Below are 18,564 nucleotides of genomic sequence, written 5' to 3'. Positions count from 1 at the left end.
TCCTTCAGCCGAGCCATAACATTCAATAAAGTCATTATTTGGGTCCATTTACCATATAAATTGTATTGTTGTGCATGCATGCTAGCTGCCACATTAGGAATCTTGAAAATGAGCAGGCCCTTAAATCTTGTAAAACAGACACTATCGGCACTCAATGGCAGAACAGTTTTGCTCCTCTGTACTGAAGGCAAGTAAAAAAAAAAAACATATCAAAAATACACTCGTTAAATGTCATTAAGACAAAAGAGGAAGAAAAAAATCTCAAGCTATAATTATAATATTTGCACATGACAGGACTGTTATACTTGGCCAGGCTTCCCTTTAAAAAATATCCTGGTGGGGATCTACCTTAATTGGAAAAGGCATTATGACATTCCAGCAGGACAATTAAATGTGAAGAATATCTGGGGCTTGGCTGGCTGTTGGGGAAAAAAAAGCAAAACTTATGACATGTGAATCTGATTCAAAGGGGAAAGAAAGGGAAAGCTGCAACCATTTATTGCAACAAAGGGCAAACAAAATTCTAAAATTGTACCCGTGGATGGAGCATTGCCGACTGCTGTAAGCAAATAGAGTAGGCTAGATCAAATGCAGACCGGTGTCTTCAGAATTCCGACGTGATATTTAGCAAGCTTTTGTAATACTAGTAACAAAGCACAGGTCAAAAAGTTATCAAAATATTACCATGCCAAATCTAAAGCATATGCAACAATTTACAAAGAGTTAAAATTCTGGAGTTAGACCAAAGAACATGTCTGCATCTTTCCTAGTAATTGGGCAATTGTTTGATGTCTGAAAGAAAATTATCAGCTTGTTAGGTTGTGAAGTTGAAACAATGTATTGTTAAGCAGCCCGATGCAGACATTTATTTTGGATCCTTGAAATATTTTTTTGTTTTTGCAGAAGACCTCACGTCAGTAGCAAAATCTTCACCGAGTGGTTTTTCGACACAAGTAATGTTAACACAGACATTTTTACACACGTAGAATAGGTTTAAGATTTTTGAGCAACAAAAAACAAAAAAAAAGAAGAAAACTAAGCGCCAGGTGGGAGTCTATAAAAAGAGAAAAACTCCATCGTTATAATTTCATGTGGTTTTATTTTCCAACTGCAATGACAATGAACTCCAAATTATCGGAAAAATGAATATAAAATATATTTCTTCTTAACAGTTTATATATTAAGCACTCTTAATTTTTTAGGTTTTATTTAATTACATATCAAAATAAATCATCCTTTATAGCAAAACATGTACAATAATGATTAAATCTGTTTTGTTATTGTCATTTATTTAGGCACTTGTAAAGTTAATTGATACAAAACAAATGAGGTACCTTAAAATTCAATAGGCTATTTTTTGTTAAATGAAAACATTTTAGCGACACCTAGATACTGATTTTTAATATACTATCCATTAACGACAACATGTTTTAGACATTTCCCGGCAGAAAGGACCATTTTCAATGTGATTTATATCATTGTTCTGTTTTTACAGCTTGCTGTTGACAAGGTGAGGTAATTCGACTACAATTTTCCCAATGTTTTTCCCTGTGTACATATAATCTACAGCCCGGAATACAGACTCCAAACCGGTAAACTTGCCTTCTGGTGATTGTTCTCCGTGATCCACCCCACACAGCAGTTTCCCACTTTGGTACAGTTTCACCAAAGCCATTAATGCTTCCTTGTATTCAGGCATAAAATGGGCCAAGAAAAAACCATGAACACTGGCAGATTTGCGCAGTAAAACTGCAGGTAAAGCACCCGCTTTAATGGGCAACATACCACTAGATGTCTGGTAGCCAGAAATAAAACCAATTATGATAAGGTGACCCTCTGTTGCCAAACAGTTGACTAACGTATCAAACATTTCCCCTCCTATAGACTCATATACGACATCTACTCCTTCAGGAAACTTTTTCTTTATGACTGAAGCCACATTTTCAGACTTGTAATTTATGGGAAGATCACAGCCGATAGACTTTAGGAATCCGGCCTTCTCTTCAGAAGAACAAGTCCCAATAACATAACATTTGGCATCTTTTGCAAGCTGCACGGCAAATTGTCCTGTTCCGCCAGCAGCAGCAGTCACCAGAACGGTCTTATTTTCAGACAAGTACCCAAATTTTTTGAGACTAATATAAGCGGTTGTGCCACTGACGAGCAACGTTAAGAGCTCTGGTTTTACTAAAGGCACAGGAATAGCAATATTAGCTGGTACAATTGTATATTCTGCAAAAGAACCATTTTTAACATATGCAACAGGTTGGCCAACGGTGAAATTTTTACTAGCACTGAGCCCTAGTGCTACTACTTCACCGATTCCTTCAAATCCAATATCAAAGGGAGGCTTTACAGATGCGTCATATCGTCCAGATGAAAAGTTTATGTCCGATGCATTGATACCAATGTATCTAGAGGCAAAGAAAGAGAATGTTAAACAGTAGAATTTCATTTTCATGACAACACTGTACTATTTTATAGCCATTATACAAAATGATTGTGTTTACAGTAAGATAGACGTTAAATGGGTTGTCTGAGGATTAAAAGTGTTTCGAGAATGCCGAGAGTAGTGTGAAAAATAACCGAATCAGTACTCATCTCACCGGTCAACCACCCTATCTGATATTACCTGCTTCATCACTGTTCTCTACCTCTTGTTGTCTTGCAGCGCGGTGTATGCAACTGCTTAAACCAATCTCTGGTAAACCTATACAGTAAGCAACTAGCTGTAGTGATCACATGTCCCGCCGACAGGACATGTCCCGCCGATAGTAACATAGTTAGCAAGGACGAAAAAGTCATTTGTCCATCCAGTTCAGCCTATATTCCATCAAAATAAATCCCCAGATCTACGTCCTTCTAAAGAACCTAATAACTGTAAAGGGGGCTTTACACATAGCGATATCGCTAGCAATATCGCTAAAGCGTCACCGATTTTGTGACGCAGCAGCAATATTGCTAGCGATATCGCTAAATGTGATAAACCTCCGACCGGCTCCCCCGCTGGTTATCGCTGATCACGCGAGATCGGCCTGGTCGATTTCTCGTCGTTGGCTTCCTGCTGGCGCCGACGAGTGAGCCATGGACGCGGGCGGAAGACATCATCGCTGCGTCTAAAAGGCAAGAGCGACCGCCGAGCGTCGCTAGTGAGATCTGCCTGTTTGGCAGCTCACTAGCGACCATTTAGCGATGCACCAGCGATCCTGACCGGGTAGTATCGTGGTCGGGATCGCTGGTGCATCGCTAAATGTAAAGGGGCCTTTTGATACAATACTGCTATGCTCCAGGAAGACATCCAAGCCTCTCTTGAACGCCTTGACTGAGTTCGCCACCACCACCTCCTCAGGCAAGGAATTCCAGATTCTCACTGCCCTAACAGTAAAGAATCCTCTTCTATGTTGGTGGAAAAACCTTCTCTCCTCCAGACTCAGAGAATGCCCCCTTATGTGACCGTCATCTTCCTTGGTATAAACAGATTCTCGGAGAGATATTTGTATTGTCCCCTTATATACTTATACATGGTTATTAGCTCGCTCCTCAGTCTTTTTTCTAGACTAAATAATCCTAGTTTTTCAGTCTCTCTGGGTATTATAGTTCCCTCATCCTCTTTATTGTGTTGACCTCCTTTGTACTCGCTCTAGTTCCATTATATCCTTCCTGACCACCGGTGCTCAAAACTGTACACAGTACTCCATGTGCGGTCTAACCAGGGATTTGTAGCTCTCATCATGTGTATCCAGACCTCTTTTAATGCACCCCATGATCCTGTTTGCCTTGGCAGCTGCTGCCTGGCACTGGCTGCTCCAGGTAAGTTTATCATTATCTAGGATCCCCAAGTCCTTCTCCATGTCAGATTTACCCAGTGGTTTCCAGTTCAGTGTGTAATGGTGATATTGAGTCCTTCTTCTCATGTGTATAACCTTAATTTATCATTGCTAAACCGCATCTGCCACCTTTCGGCCCAGGTTTCCAACCTATCCAGATACATCTGTAGCAGAATACGATCTTCTCTTGTATTGAATGCTTTACATAATTTTGTATTATCTGCAAATATCAATATTTTACTGTGTAAACCTTCTACCTGATCATTCATAAATATGTTGAAGAGAATAGGTCCCAACACCGAACCCTGCGGTACCCCACTGGTCACAGCGACCCAGTTAGAGAATATACCATTTATAACCACCCTCTGACATTCTCAACGCAAGAGGGAGTAGAGACCAGCGGGGGACCAGGCTACACTGTGAGAGCTACCAGGGGTGTAAGAGGCCGGTATTGCTTTTTTTTTTTTTTTTTTTTTTTTACTTTTCTAAAACTATTCTGAGCAGTTTTGAAATATTTTTTTTATAACTTCTGTTTAGAGAATAAGAATGTAAAAAAAAAAATATGTACATGACATGTAAAGTACATTCAAAGTAATTTTTTTTTATATATGATAATATTTAACAATGGGATCTTTGGAAGACATTTATAAATCTTTAGTTACCTCTATATATAATACGCATGACTGTGCAGTGATTCTCTATATTTTATAGTAGGGAGAGGGAAATAAACTGCTCCTAGAAACTTCTGACCCAGCCGACCTCCCATAAAATAGGATCAGGCATGTTGAAATTAATGGACAACAGTCCTCATACCCATAAACTTATTGGCTGAACCGGCTTTCATTCATTATTTTAGAGATACATCTACAACCCAATAGAAGATTCTCATGGTAAATCCACATATATTATCTTCTAGCTTACTAACTAAACTGTCAATGGCAAATATATCCTTTTACATTATCATCTCACAATAATTCAATTTGTTTTGTGAGACAGCAATTAGGGTTGCCATTGGCTGTGTGAATTCACTTTGCTTAACTATTTACCCCATTACCCAACATCTTCCTGTTTTAGCAGGTAATCTAGCATATTCCTTTTTTTTCCAATTTGGTAGACACAGCCAAGCTTCTTTTTATTTTTAACATTTTACAATTATAGTTGCCCTTGTACTTATGACATTTTGCATTGGCGGCAGGTTATATGGTAGAGTGTTCATGCTACAAACTTCCTATACCTCATTCCAATGGCATTGTACAGGGATGAGGTCAAGAGACCGTGTAAACCACTGAAGTATGCACAAGTGATTGTCATGTTCCATTTTGTCCATTTTATCCTATGATGCAGGAAAGACAGTGACCTTGAAGAGATGCTACTGGTCAGCAAAAATGTATAGATATGCATTCAGACAGTGATGGTAGTGGAGTAATGGAGATGGGAATGCTTCCTTAGTCCAATTGCACAGTTTGTACCCTTGACACCAGGCAAGACAGCATCATATAGATTTACTAGAGTTGTTTCAGAGCAAAGGTTATGTGTGATTATATGTGCAGTACAACACTACACATTTCTTACTTATTGCAATCTGCTTGTTTGTATGTATGTATAATTTTTTTTTCAATATCTTTTCAACTTTTGCATTAGTGAACCCACGTTGAACCAGAGGACCCAAAAACCTATTCTACAAAGTCAAGATAATGTCATTTCTGGCAGATGAGAATTTAAACCTGTCACCAAGTCACTGCTGATGGTCTAAAGAGTAAGGCTTCACCTTAAGGACACAGCCAAGCTGACGTAGGAAGAGGAAGGTTACCCAGTGATCCCTGGGAAATAAAATATGCAAGTGGGCTTATCACAGAAGATGAGAACAGGATCTCTAATGTCACCTATTGGAAGCAGCCTTCCTATAAATTAAATTTAACGCCTTAAAACTACTTTTACTCATAACTTTGGATATAAAGCCAAATCAGAATCTCCAATGCATATAGCTGTCTCAAAGTTCATGTGCTTTTAAATGCAAAGTAGGAGACTGGTTGGTTGGGTAAGAGGTCCTCGACTGAGGATCTAAAGCGTAACATTTATCCTTAAAGTGCTGTCCAAGCTGACATAGGGATAGGCCTTGCAATACTCACTAGAAGATCCAATAAGAACCATGAAACAGTTACATGCAATGGAGATTCTGGCTTAACTTTAAAAACCCTACTCCGTGTGCTAGGATATAACAGAATACTGACTTATGCTACTTCCAATAGGTGGCACTAGAGACCCTGATCTCTTCCTCTGTAAAGAGGCTAATTGTAGAACTGACTACTTGAACATCACAGCAGGTTACCAAAGCTTTTCTGGCAATACTACTAGAATTTAAGACCATCGTGGCTAAAAATAATCATCAAGTGTATGACATTTAGAAGTCTTTACTCATTTACTATGAGAAAGGCTGGCGATTTAATCTTAATTTTAACAAATATGCTGTGGAAATGATGTGGCATGTACTAATAGTATTATAGCGTCTCCTCCTGTACTTGGTGGTGCAGCCGTCCTCACAGACTGTACGATTCTGTCCTCAAAATAACTGCTGATGACTAGATTTGGCCATCATCCTCCTCTAAGTGAAAGGCAACTTGTCCATGCAGAGTGTTTTTGACTTGAAGGAGGCCAATGGCCAGGTATAGTGACAAGCTTCACCATCAGCAGCCATTTTGTGGACAGGAAAGCTGTGCAGGCCCTGAGGAAGGTTCAGTAATAAGAAGAAGGCCTGTGATACTTATTATAAGAAAGTGTAACTTTGTGCCCTGGACACATTTGTTAAAATAAAATGGCCAACCACTTTAAAGACTATTTTCAGTGACAAACCAATATTTGAGCCATATAACAGATTTAACATACCATTATAATAATCTTAAATTTTTATATAGCGCTAACATATTCCGCAGCGCTTTACAGTTTGAACACATTTCATCGCTGTCCCCGATGGGGCTCACAATCTAAATTCCCTATCAGTATGTCTTTGGAGTGTGGGAGAAAACCGAGTACCCGGAGGAAACCCACGCAAACACGGGGAGAACATGCAAACTCCTTGTAGATGTTGTCCTTGGTGGGACTTCAACCCAGGACCCCAGTGCTGCAAGGCTGCAGTGCTAACCACTGAGCCACCGTGCTGCCCTATACCATGAAATAAGATATTCTCTGTGAGATGCTTTCTTCCTTTCCAATTCTTTTTGTCCCTCCTGCATCTCTACACTAAATTAAACTTAAAGAGAACCTGTGACGACATGTCGCAGATAATAGGGTTAATCTGCAGGTAAATCACATTTAAGTCCGGTTTAGCCAGCTTACTGGAGCAGTGGCTACAGGGACAAAATTAAGTTTTATTCTCCCTGCAGCCGCTCGCTTCCAGTCTTCAAGGCAGTGCAAAGAGCTGTTGCAGTTACCACTTTCTATACTGTGAGCACGCTGTGATCACTCCTCGGCACTTTGATTGACAGTTCGCCCTGCACACGCTGTAAAGCCGCCTGTCAATGATTGTGCAGAGGACTGAATACAGCCATGCTCGCTGTGTAGCCGCGCCATGACTATAACAACCCTCTGCACCTACCTGATGCCTGGAAGCGAGCAGCTGCAGGGAGAATGTAACTTCATGTTTTACTCTAGCACGCTTGCGAAACAATATTTACCTGCAACGTACCACTTTTTCAGCAGGTAAATAGCGCTTCTGAACATGATAAGCTCCCTTCAATGGTCAACATTGCAAACGACAATTTAAGTAGGTGACTGGGTGTGAACAGGAGCAGGATGCCTACACCCATGGAATCAGAAAAACTTAATAAAGATGGGTTCCAGTCCTGAGCTATATTGGCACTCCTGCCAATATAGCTCAGGACTGGAACCCATCTTTATGTTTGGACTCAGTGATAAAATTCTAATTTTTGTAGAAAAAAGTGGCAATGTGCACAGTGGTCTTGTTATAGTGGAAAGGAAACATTTTTGTGGTGACTTATGGAAAACACTGTAAATATACTTCTAACGGCCATAAAGTCTATTTTTTGTCACCAGGTTGACCTTACGTTAATTCCTAAAAACAAGAAAAGAGCAAGAAGAAAAAAAGAAAAGATTTATATTAACAGAATGAATGTTTATCTATGGGAAACATATTATTAATGATAATTTTACTTATATAGTGCAGTGTCCAGGCACTAATTCTGGAATTCCACTTCTCTGTCTCTTCTTAGTTATCTGAGCATGATGTGTAAAGGAGATGTGTAAAGCTATAATTTGGCTCAAGGGTAAAGTAAATGATTATAAAAGATTTTCTTTTGGAAATGTCCAGGTTAAAATTTAAAAAATAAAATAAAAAATATGACAATATGCTAGAAGAAAATATGTATATTAAAAGGTATACTTAAGACCAAGGAATGGAAGCCAGATGACCTGTAAGTATATAGGGCAAAGAATGTATCAATGCATAATTTGCCATAAAATTCATGGACAATACTGTATAAAAATATATTAATATATTGTAGAATGTGCATTATTATTTAGCAAAGTGACTGCCTACAGAAAATGTCACGGGTTTGAAGCTTGTAAAAATAGTATATTGTAGTAATCCGAAAAAAGTTGTTTTCACAAATTAAGAAAAGAAGGCTAAGCTTATCAAAAATTCTAATTTGGGGGATTAATTCCAATTTAAAACACAATGGATGAGGATTAAAAAACAAAATAATAGCATGCTGCTATAGGGCAGACCAGTAGGAATTTCCAAAGCAAGGCATGCCATCTGCCCTAACATGGCGCACGCTTTTTTGACCTATGCCATAGACTACTGGTTGCACCTGGCATTCTTCAACATTTTTTTTCCAGATGCAAGGAAATAAAAAGGTTTTTTTTGTTTTTTTCTTAAAACATGAAAATTGTCATTAATAAATAACTCAACATTTTTTTTGTCCCCAACATAAATGATAAGTATAATATGGCGTGCCTGCATTCATTGAAGACATTATGCATACATACCGTACTAAAAGTTGTCAGCTATACAGGGATACTAAATAGAGCAATAAAAAATGGCCAAATATCGTGAACGCAACTTAAAAAATAATCAGGGAGAGCAATGGAGAAATATTAACCCTCTGTGGTCTTGCCAAACACTCTGTTGTGAGTATTCCAAACTGAACTCATTCTCTATATACACATGCTGCAGACACACCGGGGACTGAATGGCCAGAGGGAACACTCCCATTTCCACACAGCCTCTTTTAAAAAGTGAGGGGGGGGGCTGAGGAAGCTGGTGGAGGGAGGAGAGGTAGGGGCACAGCAGATTAACCCGCATAGTGTTTGAAGTGTCAGCAAACAAGCTGCAGGCACCTCCAACTGTAAAAGGGGTTAATTGCTGGGAACTAATAATAAATCACAGTTTGGTATGCCCACCTTTTGTTTGCACCTTCCTCAACACTGATAGGTCACATTGTGGTCACTAAAAGAAAGATCCATTCCATTTCTGAGATTTACAGAGCCAAAACAAGAAAGTGCAAAGTTAAAAGAAACCATGAAATATAACAAATGAATAGTTGTCCGGAAATTAATGCATTGAAAGCAAATATAAGTGATAAGGGGTAAAAAGGGGAATTTCATGGTACAAGATCTCGGAAGCAGAACACGACTTCCACTAGCAAGTCCTCCACGACCGTACATTAGTGTCAGAAACTGTTCCTTCCTTCGTGTCTAAGCAAAGTAGATCTGAATCGGAACGAATCTTTGTACGTTTGGAAGGGAGAGCGACGATTTAGCACATAACAAATGTATGTACTGAGGCCAGTAACGATCAAGATCTGTCTGCATCATATGAAAGTTTTGGGGCAAGAAATTCCTCTCCTTCATGGGTCAGAAGCATGGTGTGAAGATAGGCAACATGATTGCCCACTGGAATCAGACAGGCATGACTCCAGGTAGCGAACAGATCAGGTCATGTTCTTGTGGCTGTCCTCGGGTAATAAAGGTATGGTAGACAAAACAAACTCCCAACTCTGTTCCTCTCTGCACCATCTAACGTAATGCAGTCAAAATTAGGAATACGGTTAGCCTAAAATATGTTTGGCACCAGCAGACCCTCCGAGAAGTACAGAAGGAATATATATGTCTTAGTGTAGCGAATATTTGTACTATTGGGACCTCCCAGTTGTATAGATTTACATAAAAAAAATAAGATACACCTTTAAATTCCATCCTCAATACTTACCATGCATTTAGCATTTGTGTAAAGCAGTATTACAAATTACTTATTATCTGGAGCCTGACGTACAGCTTCGCTATGTTTATATATTGGAACACATTTACCATACATTCAGTTCAGAATTGTAAATATTTCCAAAATTACAGAAAATATTTCTAAGAATTGGCAAAATAGGGGGAAAAAAAAATTATTAATTGGTTGGTAGCGGTAATCCGTATGTAATATGTGCACATTTAATTACAATTGCTTCCACATTTTCAAAAGAAAATCAGAAAGAAGAAGAAACAGTTGTGGAACTGCGTAATCAAGGAATCACTTAAATTTCATTCTCAATCTCTGGTCTTCATCAAGAAACTATTTTTGTGGCAATGATATTATGAAGAGTTGAGCCTGCATTATTTATACACGGCTATATACACAACTGGAGTGGAAGTGTCACGCACCCGTGGACAGGGCATTATTAGTGATGCCAAAGAGCTGGGTTAGGAAGGATTTTTCATAGGTGTCCCTAAGGGATGCCTAAAATTAGGCTTGAAATAAGTAAAGGCACACCTTGCTAAAAAAAAAAATCAACTTTGGAAATATCGAAATTGAAGAAAAAAAAAAGATTCAATAGACAAGTCAGAAGCAGTAATAATCAATAATGCATGCTAACATATTATGCATCTGATTATTATTATTATTTATTTATATAGCACCATTGATTCCATGGTGCTGTACATGAGAAGGGGTTACATACAAATTACAGATATCACTTACAGTAAACAAATTAACAATGACAGACTGATACAGAGGGGAGAGAGGACCCTGCCCTTGCGGGCTTACATTCTACAGGATGGTGGGGAAGGAGACAGTAGGTTGGTGGGTATTATGACTTTTAGAAAAAAAATTGGGGCAAAAATAAAACTGTTCAATGCAATAAAAAACAATGTAAATCATTATATTAGGAATAAAAAGTTTATAGTGCTAGTTAGGTGCATCATAATTTAATATAATCATTGAAATGAAGAAAAAAAAAAAAAATAATAAAATCTCCCAAAAACATCAATTATCAGAATTCAAATAAATTAGGGCATTCTTCAATTTAAAGGCCAGTGATGTGCACTTGTATTTGAAGGGACAAGTCTTGAGGTTAGCTTGGGTTCACTGAAATATTTACATTTAAGGCAGCTGTGTGGCTGCTGTCGACTCAACACCGTGCAAAAAAAATGGTGACATGTAAGGGTGTTCCCAAGTCCCATAGAAAAGGTGCCAGCTTGACACACCCTTATTTTAGTGTGGGTTAGGGACGCAGAAATGAACTGAATAGTTCTAATTCTGTGTGTATACATACATAACTATATTTAGACAACAGTCATACGTTCAGTATTTGGTCAGTATTTTACATCAATATCTGTAAGCCAAAACCAGGAGAGGAACAATCAGAGGAAAAGTATAATAGAAACACATCACCACTTCTGGATTTATCACCCACTCCTGATTTTGGTAGAAAATACTGACTAAATACTGACAGTGTGAAAGTAACCTTAAGTGTACACACGCATACACTTCACTCAAGGAATTTGCAATATTTATATTGGGTAAGATGGGGGTCCTTCCAGAATTCTGGTTATGTCTGTTTCATATGGGTCTCAACACAAGGTCTTCCATGGGCCATGATACAAGAATTACATAGTTTTCCATGGTGGACAGAATGTAAGTCCGCAAGGACAGGGCCCTCTCCCCTCTGTACCAGTCTGTCATTGTAAGTTTGTTTACTGTTAACGATATCTATAACTTTGTATGTAACCCCTTCTCATGTACAGCACCATGGAATTAATGGCGCTATACAAATAAATAATAATTGATTAATTCTCTTTGGCTGTGGATATAGAGTAAAGACAAAACAATTAAAAAAAAACAGCTGTTGTATAATGCATGGATATTCCCATCATGTTTCTATTCCATACCTGGTGCATAGATAGATAGATAGATAGATAGATAGATAGATAGATAGATAGATAGATAGATAGGAGAAGTGTGGTTGTTAGTAGAGATGAGCGAATTTGTTCGAATTCGGTTCCCAATACGATCGGAATCGAATATAGTTTTTGCAATACTTGTCGAACACAGCCGAACGTCATTACAGACAATGGGAGTAGAAATTACTGAATATGTTCAGAACCGATCATAAGACATACATTCAGCACGAATAGCGTTCGAATATAGCTCGAATATGTTAAAATCAGATTCGGGGCCAAAATCTGAACAAACTTGCTCATCTCTAGTTGTGAGCATAGATTTACTTTGACTCAAAGTAACAAGGAGTTAACTTTTTAATAAGGGAATAAAAAAATGACAACGCCTAATAAATCATATCTATGTGTTTACAAAATACAGAGGTCATAAAAAACGCACAAAACAATCTGCAAAGCTCTCCTGTGCCCGGGTGACTTCTGCCTGCAGGTTGCGTCTCCCAGGGGTAGGGAAGGTGAAGATCAGGGTGATAGAGATGGGGACGAGGGGGCTACAGGGCTGGCTGGGGGGCTGCTGCTGCTTGACTGATTTCCCTTCCTGTTGATTCAGTGCTTCCTAAAGGTTAGTGACGTAAGAACAAACACCCTGAGAGGGATCACTCAATGGATGAGCACAGCTCACTCTCCTCCATACTGGGAGGGACTTCACCCTTCTCTGGGTTATCAGGCCAGCTAGCCACCTGAAGTGCACCCCTCCCTCCAAATATACTATTCCTGCCAGCCAGGTAAGAACAAGTGCCTTGTGGTCTGGCATCTGAAGTGTCTGGCGGGGGTGCTGAGAAGAAGGGTGCTCCAATAAAATGAACAGTCACCGGATGGGGTCACAGGAAGGAAGAGCGTGAAGCTGGCCTGGGAAAGGAACACAACAGGGCTTAGAGGAGGGCATGGGCACTTCAAGCCGCTTTTCTGAATGGATAGGTGGGCTGAAGTGTAAGATGGACTACTATAGCCACATGATGGGAGATGTAGTGCCTGCTGAGACGGTTTAGTGACAGATGACCCTGGTGGTCCCTTCCAACGCTAACATTCTACCATGATGAGAGGCATCTGCTCCCCCTGACCCAGCTACAGGCCATAGAGGGGCTCAGCATCTACCTGCTGAGGGGGCGTGCCGGCCTAGCACAGCTGTAGAGGACAGGACATGTGACCTGGTAGAGGTGAGATACCTGCTGAGGGGGGCGTGCCGGCCTAGCACAGCTGTAGAGGACAGGACATGTGTGACCTGGTAGAGGTGAGATACCTGGTGAGGGGGGCGTGCCAGCCTAGCACAGCTGTAGAGGACAGAACATGTGTGACCTGGTAGCGGTGAGATACCTGGTGAGGGGGGCGTGCCGGCCTAGCACAGCTGTAGAGGACAGGACATGTGTGACCTGGTAGAGGTGAGATACCTGGTGAGGGGGGCGTGCCGGCCTAGCACAGCTGTAGAGGACAGAACATGTGTGACCTGGTAGAGGTGAGATACCTGCTGAGGGGGGCGTGCCGGCCTAGCACAGCTGTAGAGGACAGGACATGTGTGACCTGGTAGAGGTGAGATACCTGGTGAGGGGGGCGTGCCGGCCTAGCACAGCTGTATAGGACAGAACATGTGTGACCTGGTAGAGGTGAGATACCTGGTGAGGGGGGCGTGCCGGCCTAGCACAGCTGTAGAGGACAGGACATGTGTGACCTGGTAGAGGTGAGATACCTGGTGAGGGGGGCGTGCCGGCCTAGCACAGCTGTATAGGACAGAACATGTGTGACCTGGTAGAGGTGAGATACCTGGTGAGGGGGGCGTGCCGGCCTAGCACAGCTGTAGAGGACAGGACATGTGTGACCTGGTAGAGGTGAGATACCTGGTGAGGGGGGCGTGCCGGCCTAGCACAGCTGTATAGGACAGAACATGTGTGACCTGGTAGAGGTGAGATACCTGGTGAGGGGGGCGTGCCGGCCTAGCACAGCTGTATAGGACAGAACATGTGTGACCTGGTAGAGGTGGAGTACCTGCTGAGGTGCTGCTTACCGGTTCCTGATGAGGAGCTCTCCATCCCCGGGAACAGGCACGGGCACACTGGGCATTAAAGTAACAGCCTTTCTGAAGTCTGGGCTCAGCTGAGTGACCACCAGCTTCTTCATGGAAGTGGGGATAGAAGAGCCATGGAAATCCACAAAGTGGTGGGAGTAAGACATGTCCAGGATGGGCCGAGCAGCGCAGAGCAGCGGCCCCCTTCTTTTGCCCAGCGAGCCGAGAGGGGCTGTGAGGCGCAGCCAGCTCATGGCGGGTCCTGCCCAGGCCGGATCACAGTAGTCACACACCGGCTGCTGCAGCTCAGGCTGGGGGAAGCACTCTGCGAGCCAAACAAATAATTAGGCGGGTCTCTCAGTGCAGAACTGACACTGCCTTGCCTGCGTCCCTCCCACCCCCTTTCTCTCCCAAACCTTCAGGAAGGAAAGTGGAGAGGGGGGGAAAGCAGCAGCTAGAAAAGCAGCCAAATCCCCCGGAGCTGATCTTCCCCTGCACCGTCACTAACATGAGCCAGGAAGAGAGCTGAGCCTCCCACTGAGCAATGACTGCAGCAGCACAGCCTGCCGCACCGCGCAGGGTTAATCGCACTAATCTGCACGGGCAGCGGAAGAGCCGGCACATTCCCGTCAGCCACAGCGGAGTGACGGGCGCAGATTGCTGCTGGAGTGCAATGTTAACCCATGGCAGGCAGGGAAAGCGCGCTGTATGTGCGAGAACGCAGTACTGTGTGTATTGGGAGACTGGAAATGAAGGTGTTAACCACCTGTGATCCGGTCAGTAAAGTTTAGAGGAGAAGGTGGGATTGGGACTCATTGATGGGGGCCAAGGAGTAATTGTCTGCCCCCTGATAAGTCCCTCCTCTTCCCATCACTTCCCTCAGAAGGTGATCGGCCCCTTGAAGCCAGCTGCTGGGGAGGAAGCCTTTCATGTCTGGGGGTGGAAACCTCTACATCAAAGGGACCTCTAGTGTGGGGTCATGGCTACCAGAACGCTGCACGTGTGTGAGCGGGACTGGCTGCGCCCACTGCCCTCTCCATAGACCCCAGCGCAAGCCAAAACCCTGGGCACTGCCCTCTGCAAGGGGTACATGCAACCTTAACCTGTTCCTTGCTGGTCTCCCCTCTCCACTAGCCTGATGCTGCACCATCACGTGACCTAAGGGCTTTGCTTAATCTTCAAAGGGGCTAGATTAACTGTTTCCTGGCAACACAAGAATAGTTAGTGATTGCAGGTTTCCATTTATTACATGTATTATGTACACCCCTCCTCCTCACATGTAATAAATGGCGCCATAATAATAATAATACATTGAAGGGAACCAAGAGAAATAAGTTGCTTCCATGAAAGAGCGATTAGGCTGAAACACCAATAGCTAATTATCGCTTCCCTTTAAGCCTTACATACGTGTCACATGTAACGGGACACGACTGCGCTAAGTGGAAACAACGCGTTGTGTAATGGGTTTTAGAGGACATGTCAGTTGTAACCGTATCATAGGGTTTTGTTATATCCGGGTTAGTAAAAGCATAGATGGTAGTATTTTATATGAATATTAGGCGCGTGTTCGCATGCAGCAGACGAGTTACTAACATTTCTGGTTTATAGGTTAGAGCCAGGTTTGTAAAATTCCAGAAATTAGCTTATGGGCTCATACTCACTTGCGAGAGACTCACACGGTTCTGGTGCGAGTCTCTCGCGTGAAAACCTGGTGCTGCCACCGGCACTCGGACCAGAGCGTGCGACTGCATAGAAATACATGTAGCTGCACGCTCCGATCTGAGTGCCGGCGGCAGCGCCAGGTTTTCACGCGAGAGACTCGCACCAGAAGTGAGTATGAGCCCATAAGCTAATTTCTGGAATTTTACAAACCTGGCTCAAACCTATAAACCAGAAATGTTAGTAACTCGTCTGGTGCAGGCGAACACGCGCCTAATATTCATATAAAATACTACCATCAATGCTTTTACTAGCCCGGATATAACAAAACCCTATGATACTGTTACAACTGACATGTCCTCTAAAACCCATTACACAACGCGTTGTTTCCACTTAGCGCAGTAGTGTCCTGTTACATGTGACACGTATGTAAGGCTTAAAGGGAAGCGATAATTAGCTATGAGCCCTGTATATATGTATAGGACAGAGGTGAAGAATTCTGATAATCTTCTACCGCACGTATCCTAGATGTGCCAAACAGTATGAAACATCAGCATTTTTTATAATAAATCAGCGTGATATCGGGATTATTATTGATCATATTAAAGCTGTAATAAGAATATTAAATGCAATATATTTTTCGGGGGAGTTCACACACTGCAGATTTGGTGCAGAAATCTCTGCAACTGGAGTCCGTTCAGGTAATGTGGATTTCTGAACCCATAACTCAGAAGAATGGGACATTCACAATAACTTCATATAAACCACAATAAAATCACTTTTCTATGAGCAATGGTCAATATTATGTACAGGAAAGATGTATATCTTTGTACCGTGTTAGCCGGTAGAGAGAAAAATATTAAGATTTGAGAGTCCTCAGTGGTTGATACCTTTTAATGGCTAACTGAAATATTTACATAGAAGTCTATTTTATTGATGATATGAATGTATCGTATCTGTGAATAAAATAAACAAATAAAAAAAATGTACAGCACCAACATAATCCAAAGCATTGTACGACAGAAGACAAAGTAGCCTGCCGATCACTTAAATAGGGGTCCTGCCATGTTAGGACCCCCCCAGTGCAGAATTCCTAGCTATTTAATGAATGAGCATAAATAGAAATAAAAGTCTGCGATCAGCGCGGTGACGCCTGCCGGGCTCTCCTGACGGACGGAGTCTTCCTTAACATTGTCTTGCCTGTTTATCTTGAAAAAGAGAGGGATAGAGAGGGAGAAACAGACATGGGAGAAATGAAAACAAAGCAATTAAATGGATTGACAGGTGTGGTTTGTGTGAGATGTGTATGAAAGTGTCAGGGTGACGTTGGCAGGAGGAGGAGGAGTAACTAAGTGAAGCAGGAAAGGCAGCTCGATGTGTCTGTCTATCAGTTGAGAGTGTCTGAGAAGCCCAGGGATCTGAATGTGTGTGTTAGATTACACTGAAAAAAAGAAGAGAGGGACGCTGGATCTCCTCCTCTCCCTGGAGTTTATGCTCAGCCTGTGATCACTCCACTCCTCTGCTCTGAAAATCCATTTTTTTTTACTAACTCTTTTAAACCTACATTTGCAAGAAGCTCATTTGTGTCTGCTTTTTGTTGCAGATCCTAAACGTGCCATTCTTTTTTTTTATTTTTTTGTGATATGCATTCTACCTGACACCACGCGTTTGCATCAATGATCAGCGAGGAAGAAGAATAGGAAGTAATTCCCGGGGATGTTGGAAGGTGGGGAAGCCACCCGGTGCATGGATCTCCTCTGCTCTTCTCTCTTACTACATCTCTGCTCTGCCATTAAATGCTAAGACCGAGAGGACACTCGAGAGTCAACCAGCTGCTGGGAAAGGAGAAGCAGAAATGAACCAAGCCCTGGCAATCCCCAGAAAGCCCAGAGCCACCAGCTGAAGGCAGAGGGGGGAAAAGTTGCAGCTTCTGAGACTCTTGTTTGATCTTGGATAAAGGCTGTAGGGGGAGTGACTGCACTTTACCATCTTCTAGGGGAGCAGCCAGTGAACAATTGTATGAAGAACACAGACAGAAAGCATGGATCTGGACTGCTGCTCAAATTGATCTTGTGGTTGTCACTCTGATTTCTGTACCGAATTTCAATTCCAATTCTTTGGGAAGCAGAGATTGCATTAAAAAAAAAAATCTGAATAAAGATATATTTCACAAAGAGGAACTTGCCATGAGAGAGCTGCGCGTGTAAACGTGTATCTGGATTTGGTGCCAAGCTGCCCTTGCAAAGCCCCCCGCCATAGGGAGAGGCAAACCCAGCATTTTTGCCTTGGGTATAACTCCATCTCTCATTTCTAGTTCATTCCTTTCAGCTTCACACTTTAAGAAAAGCAAAAGTTTTCTTTCTTGTCTCCCACGCACCTTTAAGCTCCTGAGCCGGCCTCTCTTTTTGTTTTATCTTTTTATTGCCTCGTGTCCTGCATGAACACAGAGGGATTGGAGAAGTCCTGTGGAAACCACCAAGCTGCCCCAGCAGGATGCCCAGGAGAAAACAACAAGCACCCCGGCGCTCTGCAGGTACTGTGCCACTCACTCATGCCCCCATGTATACCCTCCTCTCCTTCCTTTCCCTCCCTCTCAGCGTCCACATAGACAAATATCCCAAGGTAGAACTACAGGGAGGAGGGGTTAGGAACACACACTTTTTATGTCAGGGCAGTTTGTAAAAAAACAAAAACACTTTGTTGCTTTAAAATGGGGCCAACCGGCATATTATAGGGCAACCGTGGTCTCCGGTGCGATCGTAGATGGTGGCATTGCATGTGTTTATCCCACGACCATGAACTTGTGTCACCCTCCATCCGAATTATGTGTCAGGGGAGCATTTT

At 42.2% G+C, this 18,564-nt stretch overlaps 2 protein-coding genes across 3 annotated transcripts in view; one reads left to right on the top strand and one right to left on the bottom strand.

Moving 5' to 3' along the window:
* Positions 1 to 1,079: 1,079 nt before the first annotated feature.
* Positions 1,080 to 14,767, bottom strand: PTGR3 (prostaglandin reductase 3). 2 transcript variants are annotated; one of them, XM_073566584.1, is made up of 2 exons: positions 14,062 to 14,767; positions 1,080 to 2,414 (listed from the first exon to the last, which is right to left on the bottom strand). In XM_073566584.1, exons 1-2 carry the CDS (start codon positions 14,313 to 14,315, stop codon positions 1,490 to 1,492), a joined length of 1,179 nt encoding a protein of 392 aa, XP_073422685.1. In that variant the 5' UTR covers positions 14,316 to 14,767; the 3' UTR covers positions 1,080 to 1,489. The 2 variants fall into 2 exon arrangements, with proteins under 2 accessions (XP_073422685.1, XP_073422688.1); XM_073566587.1 differs by having other exon boundaries at positions 14,043 to 14,222.
* A 2,306-nt stretch (positions 14,768 to 17,073) lies between these two features.
* Positions 17,074 to 18,564, top strand: part of TSHZ1 (teashirt zinc finger homeobox 1) — a 116,518-nt gene continuing 115,027 nt past the window's right edge. The window contains exon 1 of the mRNA XM_073566582.1: positions 17,074 to 18,253. Within this exon, the coding sequence (XP_073422683.1) occupies positions 18,214 to 18,253 (40 nt within the window). The 5' untranslated portion in view covers positions 17,074 to 18,213. The remainder of the gene's footprint in view (positions 18,254 to 18,564) is intronic.

The sequence above is a fragment of the Dendrobates tinctorius genome, unplaced genomic scaffold (genome assembly GCF_039654945.1).
Source record: "Dendrobates tinctorius isolate UK_male_01 unplaced genomic scaffold, ASM3965494v1 ptg000004l, whole genome shotgun sequence".
NCBI classification, from domain to species: Eukaryota; Metazoa; Chordata; class Amphibia; order Anura; family Dendrobatidae; genus Dendrobates; species Dendrobates tinctorius.
Note: the sequence above shows the minus strand (reverse complement) of the source record. Positions and strands in the feature narration are given on the sequence as shown.

What these genes read in the sequence shown, in the direction of transcription:
- PTGR3 (XM_073566584.1), bottom strand. Translation starts at nt 14,315, where the DNA reads ATGAGCTGGCTGCGCCTCACAGCCCCTCTCGGCTCGCTGGGCAAAAGA. An exon ending in GAGCTCCTCATCAGGAACCG is followed by an intron (nt 2,415 to 14,061) that starts GTAAGCAGCACC and finishes CTTTGCCTCTAG; the next exon opens with ATACATTGGTATCAATGCAT.